The following is a 9,426-nucleotide window of genomic DNA, read 5'->3' as shown; positions in this document are numbered from 1 at the left end:
GGCCCTCTTCCATGTCATTATGAGGAGAGGTAATCTGGGTAGTTTTCCTAATTACTTGTCATATCTGTACCTGCATCTTTTCTGAGTCATACACTCGGTAACCCAGATCTGTCTGCACCTCAGAGCTCTGCAGCCTCTCACCTTTTAGATAATATGCTTACTAACTCCTTAAATCCCTTAACTCTATCTCTCCTTGGAATGACATTAACTCAATCTTATTATTAGCAATACCAAAGGTAATCTGTAAGCACACATTAAATGATAGTAGGTAAAATGTGCCCTTTACTTTGCTGGGAATATAGGATCACCTGCTTGCTTGGCGTAGAATAAAATTGGAGGAGGGTGAAGAGGATTTCATTTTCATGAAGGCTATTTGCTGTAACATTAATGAATTTCAGTGAAAATGTAATCAGTTGCACTTGATGTAGAAATGTAAGAGAGAAGTAAGTCATAGAGCCATCGAGTCAGACAGCACGAAACAGGCCCTTCAGCTCAACTTGCCCATGCCAACTAGGATACCCCATCTATGGTAGTTCCACCGGCCCACGTTTGGCCCTTATCCCTCTAAACCTTTCCTATCTATGTACCTGCCCAAATGTCTTTTAAAAGTTGTTATGGCAACTACCTCAACCACCTCCTCTGGGAACTCATTCCATATACCCACCACCCAGTGTGTGAAAAGGTTGCCCCTCAGTTTATCATTAAATCTTTCCCCTCTGGAATGGGATTCTATTCCTTGGAGCGCAGAAGGATGAGGGGTGATCTTATGAAGTGTATGAAATCATGAGAGGAATAGATTGGGTAGACAGAGTCTCTTGCCCAGAGTAGGGGAATTGAGAACCAGAGGACATAAAGTCCTGTCCCGTCCCAGTGCGGGGATGTTCAGTGGTAGACGGTGGTGGCTCTCCTGCTGCTGCTGCCGCCTTTCCCCTTGGCCCACCTCAGGCTCGTAGTTACCCAGTCATGTCCAGGCCCAGGCCCAGGCTCTGGCTGCATCCCCTGGCATCAGGCCTGGCTCTCCAGCACCCACGAGACAGGCAGCCGAGCCCTGCTCAACGGGCCCCAACTGCATAGGTGCAGACCCGTTTGTTCTGTGCACGCGCGGATGCGGCGGTCATCTTCTGTACGTACCAGATCAACGGAGCCCCAACTGCGCATGCGCGTTTTTTAAAACTTTAAAATGTGAATAACTTTAAATATATAACAACAATTTCAATGAAACTTCTTCCATCGGCCACGGGACGACGGTGAATAACGTGGGCCTAAAATTGTCGTGCTATCATGTACCGTTTTGGCTGTAGTTCAGGATCAAGTGAACAAATTAAAGTTTTAGTATATAGATTAGACAGATACATGGATAGGACAGATTTTGAGGGACATGCACCAAACGCAGGCAGGTGGGACTAGTGTAGATGGGACATGTTGGTCGGTGTGGACGTTGGGCCGAAGGCCCTGTTTCTACTCTGTATGGCTGTATGACTCTATGACTCTCACATTAATCCTATGTCCTCTGGTTCTTTGATTCCTGTACTCTGGATAAAAGATTCAGTCCATTCACCCTATCTCTTCCCCTCATGATATTACACACCTCCTGCACATCAAAGAATAAAGTCCTAGCCTGCTCAGGCCCTCACGTCCTGGCAACATTGCAAATCTTCCCTGCAAGAGGAAGTATTGTTGATATGTAAATTAAATTTAAATCTGAAATAGATTCGAAGAATCAAAAGTGTGCAGGAGAAAAGTACCTCTTATTGTACGAGGCGCCAAAAGTCTATCAGGACAACAGCTTGCAGAGGCAGCCAAGCATGGGACTAGGGCATAAAAGTCACCGTTTATAACAGCAAAGAAAGCAGATCTGGGGATTTGAGTGGATCAAAAATACACTAATATTCAGGTCAAGGAAGTTATACTTAAAGACAGCAGCATTATAGGATTGTGTAGATAGAGCCATAGGCAAACTAGTCTGTCTGTGAGAGTGCGAGATGAGGAAAAACCTTTTCACTCAGAGAGTTGTAAATTTGTGGAATTCTCTGCCTCAGAAGGCAGTGGAGGCCAATTCTCTGGATGTTTTCAAGAGAGAGCTAGATAAAGCTCTTAATGATAGCAGCATCAGGGGGTATGAGGAGAGGGCAGGAACGGGGTACTGATTGTGAATGATCATCCATGATCACATTGAATGGCGGTGCTAGCTCGAAGGGCCGAATGGCCTACTCCTGCACCTATTGTCTATTGTCTGAAATGTTATTTGCACTTTGAGGTACTAGATGTCATTAGAACTTCAATTAAAATAAAAAAAGAGAATTTGGTTTATGTTTTCAAGTAGAAACATCTCATTGTAAAAATGAGAGCCATTGAGTGTGCTTGGTGTCAAAATCATAAAAATCACAGGCTTAATTTAAAAAAAAAAAATCCAAAAGAATATAAGTCAATGTGCATAAGCTTTTTAATCATGTCGCCATCAAATCACATCGAACGCAGGGCGCTCTTTTAGAAAGGAGGAGGAACTTCTTTAGTCAGAGGGTACTTAATCTGTGGAACTCATTGCCACAGAAGGCTGTGGAGGCCGTCAGTGAATATTTTTAAAGCAGAGATAAACAAATTCTTGATTAGAATGAGTGTCAAGAGTTATGGGGAGAAGGCAAGAAAATGGGATTAGGAGGCAGATAAGCCATGATTGAATGATGTAGACTCGATGGGCCGAATGGCCTAATTCTACTCTTATAACTTGTGAACCACTAACACTTTGAAAAGTTGTACTGTTCTATCAAATGATCAGTATGTTAAAAAATATTCCACTGAACCCACATTAAATAAACGGTTTTAAAATATTAATTTAACCACTGCAGCCTTCTGCCTGTCAAAATGGAACCATATGCTCGCAAGAATAGGAAGTGAACACTTACAGTAACAGTCCTCCGATTTCTTCTCCAGCACAATGATTCCCTGTGCACAGTGCAAGACAACTAAATCCCTCACTTGAGTCAAACAGTGGGGAATTATGAGTGGAATTTGGCTTCAATCATAATGGGAAATCTGTGCCTGAAGGATGTTGCAAAGATAATGGAGGCAATAGAATTGAAATGCTTCAGGATCACGATAAGGATTTGATACACAATGCGCAATGATACACAAGGAAGCAGTATAAATCCATGATGGTAAAACTGGTAAAACAAAGTATTTTGCAGGAAGTAGACTACTACTTTTTGGGGAAGTATATTTATAGAGTTCATAGATATGAGAAATACCAAAGAGAGAGAGCTGTGATAATTAAATACATGTAAGTGGCAAACTTTGGTTTGGTGCATGAGTCAACAGTGTGGTGGAGATGAGAGTAAATAATTTTTAGAGTCGAGGAGATTTGGCATTGGAAATTTGTTCCAGGGTTAAATAATAATAATAATAATAATGCATTACATTTATATAGCGCTTTTCAAACACTCAAAGACGCTTTACAGGGATTACTAGAACATAGAGAAGAAAATAAATAGATAAATAAGTAAACGAACAGAAAAAGGAGACAGAAGGTGAGGTGACGGTCAGTGGTTGAAGGCAGTGCTGAACAGGTGAGACTTCAGTGATGTTTTGAATGTGGTGAGTGAGGAGGAGTCTCTGACGGTTTGGGCTAGTGAGTTCCAGAGGGTGGGAGCAGCGATGGAGAAAGCCCTGTCCCCCCAGGATCTGAGTTTGGTCCGGATGGGGGGGGGACAGGAGGTTGGCAGCAGCAGAGCGGAGGGTGCAGGTGGGAGTGTGTCTGTGGAGGAGGTCAGTCAGGTAGGATGGGGCCAGGTTATGGAGGGCTTTGTAGGTCATGAGGAGGATTTTGTACTGGATTCTCTGGGGGATGGGGAGCCAGTGGAGCTTGTAAAGGACGGGGGTGATATGGTCACGGATCGGGGAGTGGGTGAGTAGATGGGCAGCGGAGTTTTGAATGTATTGAAGTTTACTGATGATTTTTGAGGGTGAGCCATAGAGGAGGCTGTTGCAGTAGTCCAGACGGGAGGTGATGAAGGCGTGGATGAGGGTTTCTGCAGCTGTGGAGGAGAGGGATGGACGGAGACGGGCGATGTTTTTGAGGTGGAAGAAGGCTGTCTTGGTGATGTGTTTGATGTGTTTGTCGAAGGAGAGGGTTTGATCAAAGATGATTCCAAGATTCCGGATGTGAGGGGAGGTGGATACTGGAAGATCATCAATATTGAGGATGAAGTTTTGGGTGGATTTGGTGAGCGTTTTTGGACCAATGATGATGATTTCGGATAAGCTTGTGCTTTCGTGATCCATTCCACCAACAAGCCAGGGAAGCAGGATGCAATTAACATTAAAAGGAACAAGGGTAATCTAACATATATGAGTCAACTTTAAGGCCTTCTTTGGTCTAATGATTGTCCCACCATCTTAGTTTTGTAGGATTTACAGTACCCTTTACAACATGGGATTTACAGTTATTTGTACGATGGGTAAATTCACTGTGTTTTGCTGATACCACATTGTAATCTGAAATATTTTGGCTATTTTCGCACGAGTGCTTCTTCAGTGTCATTAAATATGGATTAAATATGCAGAAGGGAGGCTTGACTTCATTTCAAAGTTAAAAAGCACACACATTTTGAGCAGACTCATTTTAATTTCAACAGTACGCTTTACCATCTTGTAGAATAAAAAGTAAAGAAAATTACATTCTTCCCAGCTCAGTAGTTTGTTTTATCTGAGTTACGCAAGAGAATTTTGAGCTGTTGTCTTTTACAATCCCATCTTCCAATCTTATTCTTAATCTTAATGTCAAAGATGTATATTTCAAAAATGCCTGTCTACCTGTTAGAATGATTTATCTTATCGGTCATGGTTAAAAAGAAGGGAAAAACTGTTTATATAACACATTTCCAGGGTCAGGATGACCCATAGCACTTCATAATAATTGAATTTTTTTTTTAAGTGGTGTTGAAATGTAAGACATGTTGTAGTCAATTTATATGAATGAAAGGGCGACACAGTGGCTCAGCAGTAGAGTTGCTGTCTCACAGCAAAAGAGACCGGATTCGATCCTGACATTGGGTGCTGTTTGTGTGGAGTTTGTACATTCTCCCTGTGACCATGTAGGTTTCTTTCAGATGCTCCGGTTTCCTCCCACATCCTAGAGATGTGTGGGTTTGTAAGTTAATTTATTGCTGTAAATTGTCCCTAGTGTGTAAGGAATGAATGCAAACGCAGGATAACAGAACTAGTGTGAACATGTGATCGATGATCTGCATGGACGGTGGGCCAAAGCGTCTGCTTCCATGCTCTATCTCTAAAAACGAAAGTTCCCATAAATAACAATGTGACAATGAAGAAATCATCTGATTTTGTGAAACCGTTGAAGAAATTAAGCACTTTGGAGTAAATCTCCTGCTCTTCATCAAAGTTTTACATCTATCTTTTGCCTGACAGGTGAGAGTATTCCCAACAGTGTTAAGGCTCATTGAAAGGGGATCATTGAGTTTGAAGCACTCAATTGAGATGTTTATTTTCTGTGTGCAGCTCCAAAACAAATATCTTTAATTACTCTGAAAATAAATCTATTGTAGCTGAATCCAAGGTAAATATCTGACAAAAAAGTGTAAGTTTTAGTACTCGACGATACCATGGATACAAATAAGCATAAAGCATTGGGTTCAAAGTAGAATTAAAGAATCCAAACCATGTAATTACTTCATCTAAATGTGTTGGGATTAAACTGTCAAAATATGGATTAAGAATGCTATTTACATAGAAAGGCAGCCAGGAGAATGTAAAAATTCCCATTATTGCACTTTGATTTTTAACAGCTATTTGTTCCTTATTACGCAAGGTTCCATTATTTATTTCGCCCGTGTCATTGTTTGGCGTGTTTCCAATTTTTCTGCCACGTTCACATTTTACCACAAAAAATATCTTAATGTATACACCCAGAATGATCAAAATAGGAATAAAAAATACAATCAAAGAATCCATATGTCCCTCAAATTTAGCATATGCAATGCAGCTGCCTTCACAGGCCATAGTAGGTATATAATCAGCCACTATCTTTTTACTGAAGTCCGAAAAAACCACATTAAAACCATAATAGATAGCAAATAGCCAGATCAAACCAAGAATGATAAATGTCGTAGGCACAGTTATTTTTATGGAATAGAGTAAGGGGTCACAAATAGCATAGTAACGATCAATAGCAATAAAACATACATTATAAATTGAAACTATTGTTAATACAATTTCAAGAACTGAATGAATTTTGCAAAACACATGTCCAAAATACCAACATGTTTCAATGGATCTAATCATACTGTAAGGCAATACAATAGATGCTACCAGAAAATCAACAACTGCTAAAGATAATACAAGATAATTAGTGGGTGTCTGTAGTTGTTTGAAATGTAAAACCGAAGCAATCACCACCAGATTCCCAAAAATTGAAATAATTATTGATAAGCTAATAATAAGGTACAGTGTTGCTTTGATTGCTATTGGCCTAGTGACTCTGGGACAGGATGTGTTAACATATTGAAAACAGTATTGCACATCTGAATTCTCAAGATATGTTAAATTCATTCTTTTTTACATTGATAATCAACTTCCTTGAATCAAAGTTATTTATTCGGGTAATGATTGATTGGAGTAAACTTCATCAAGAATCCTTTCTTCACATGATTATTTGCGATTTCTGCAAAAATAATCTTTAATTATTTCAGTATATTTGAAAGCACGGGAGTTTACTTTCAAAGAAAGACAAAGATTTTGAGAAGACAAAGAGTTTACGCTTAGGCGTAAACCAGTTCACAAAAATTCAAGATGCAAACACAAAGGATATAATTTTGTTAGTAATACCCCTATATAAATTTACTTGTTTGCTGTTATATCTGCTATTAAGACAATTAAAACAAAATTGTAAAGCATTACAAAAATAAGTTTCTAACTTAATATTATGATGTAATGTTTTTAATTTTGCACCACCTGTTTTTTGAACATCTAAACTTTTGTCAGGGAGAAAGATATTAGTGAAAATATGAAATAGACGGCTCCTAATTTTCATTTCCATTGCCCTCAACAGAACCAATCAGTCTACCAGCCAATCCACCCCACCCCCCCCATTTTATACAATCACAAAATTAAAAAAGATATATCAGTTTGTTATACTATTGTGAAATTGAAACTGATTTCACATTCCTTGTTAATTTAATTCCAAGTATTGTAAAGTATTAACCATTGTATTAGATTTCTTGATTATTATAAGAACTTCCATTAGGTTGATTCCTCAGTCGTCTATAAACAAAATAATACAGTCAAAATCTATCTAACCTGCTGATATGATTTAACTCATTAAACACTGACAGCAAAGTGAATAACCCCAATATTCAAATTCACTTGACCAAGAAATGAGCAATTAAACTACTGTACCCCATTTTAAATTCTATTCCTCTTGAGATGCACACCATTCTCCCATTAATATTTTATGTTTCTACATTACATATTAAGAAAATTTTACTGCAATAAATAAACCAAGGTCATTGTATACAGTGTGTATCTAAAGCCACTGACATAGTGGAGATCTATACCAATACAATTCACAACCAAGACACAATTTGATAAATTAATAATGGTTGGAGCCAGATATCCTGATAAAAGGATAGTGAACCTTATAAAGGATGCACACAAAATACCTGCATTGGTTTCATTCCTCTCAGGGCATTAATTCTGAAGCTGGGAATACTTAAAACTACCATTAAAACAGATGTCTATCCTGCAGCTTTCATTTCTCTCAAAATTTTACTATCATAGATGCTCACTATCCTCCTGCTTTATGAAGAAAATACTTAAAATTGAAAATATTGAACAAACATTTTGAAGCCACTCACTTTGAAAGCAGATGACCAATTTAAAAAAAACACAATCATGCAAATATTTAAATGGTACTGAAATATTTTGAGAGATTCATGGTACCTTCGCAAACTGTACAGGTTGTCTGAAGAAGGGTCTCGACCCAAAACGTCACCTATTCCTTTTCTCCAGAGATGCTGCCTGACTCACAATTATGTGAGTTATTCCAGCCTTTTGTGTCTGTCTATGCTGTCTTCAACATGGAGTTAAAATGCAGGGCCAAAAAAACGTTTAATTACAGACTTTTTTGAATGATTGAGATTATATAAGTAAAATGATTTATGAATAAGGGAAACAACACAGAATCAATTTCAAATAATTACATTTGTGTTATGGACAAGATAGATTAAATTGTGGAAATCAAAGATCGCCTATCGATATTAATAATTTGCTAAAGGTTAATGGAATTTAAAAAATTGGAGGTAAAAATAACCTAAACTACAGAAACAGTACATAAATCTACTATAATCTACTTTAATAAATCTATTAAAACAATTAAATCATATCTGTGGAAATATTATCTTAGTAACTGTTCTTCAATACACAAACCTTTTTGCACTGTAGTACATTATTTTGATTTAAGGTTTGATTTGTGCAGGACAATGGAATCTCAGGCCTCGGATTGGGTGGGCAGATAGCAAACAATGGGAATATCTGAGATGGAGGCCAGAGAGCCTAAGAAAAGGGAAATAGTCAGATGATCCAACCCATTTTCATGAATATCTGATATCACACAATGCACAATTTCTCAAAATATCAATATTGATTGGGTGTTATAAATTATGTCGTTAAATGTTACAAAAGAGAATGCCAACATTCATTTTAATCATGTATATAATGTGTGATAATTTGACGTTTAACTTCACATATTGCTGTGTTTTGTACAATAGATATTCCAGGAATAAGAACATTGGCAGATTTCTTTCTGTTTTGACTTGCAGTAAAATTGTTACAATGCTCCCCCTAGTGTCTGACAGGTGACATTTCTGGTCAGTACGTCATTGTCCTGACCTCTGTTGCTGTGTGTTAAGTTTGCTTGATCTCTGTAATCACATGACTTTCCTTCCACATCCCAAATGTGCAGGACACTGAACTTCTCAATGCAGCAGTCCCCTGTGCTCATCACTTATCTAAAACACAAAGACAGCATTTGAAGCCGACTTGTTGGACAAAGTTGACTCCATTCTTAGCAGTGAGGACCTAAGGGATTTCAGAGCTTTCAGCACATAAATATGTCATGGAGTCATTAGGCCATTTGGCCCATCAAGTACTTATCTATACAAATCTCATTTTCCAACACTCCCAATGCCGTGAAAATTCAAGTCCAATCTAAATGCTGAGAAGGTACCTGCCTTCAACAATGCTTTCCTGATTCCAAATACACCCTGGGAGCAAAATTCCTTCCTCAAAATCTCCTACCTCTTATCGTAAAACCACACCCTTTTGTTACAGAGCCCCCTGCTAAAGTATAACGTTTCACATTATCTACCATATCTATGACCATTATAATTTTGTTTATCTCAGTCAGGTCATCCC

At 38.4% G+C, this 9,426-nt stretch overlaps 1 protein-coding gene across 1 annotated transcript; it reads right to left on the bottom strand.

The window, feature by feature from the left end:
* Positions 1-5,440: 5,440 nt before the first annotated feature.
* On the bottom strand, positions 5,441-6,586 carry LOC144593916 (trace amine-associated receptor 4-like). The gene has a single exon (XM_078400048.1). The coding sequence runs from the start codon at positions 6,562-6,564 to the stop codon at positions 5,536-5,538; it is 1,029 nt and encodes a 342-aa protein (XP_078256174.1). The 5' UTR covers positions 6,565-6,586; the 3' UTR covers positions 5,441-5,535.
* Positions 6,587-9,426: the final 2,840 nt, after the last annotated feature.

Source organism: Rhinoraja longicauda, chromosome 5 (assembly GCF_053455715.1).
Source record: "Rhinoraja longicauda isolate Sanriku21f chromosome 5, sRhiLon1.1, whole genome shotgun sequence".
In the NCBI taxonomy this organism is placed as follows: domain Eukaryota; kingdom Metazoa; phylum Chordata; class Chondrichthyes; order Rajiformes; family Arhynchobatidae; genus Rhinoraja; species Rhinoraja longicauda.
Note: the sequence above shows the minus strand (reverse complement) of the source record. Positions and strands in the feature narration are given on the sequence as shown.

Excerpts from the sequence above, each read along its gene's own strand:
- LOC144593916 (XM_078400048.1), bottom strand. The coding sequence starts at position 6,564 with ATGAATTTAACATATCTTGAGAATTCAGATGTGCAATACTGTTTTCAA.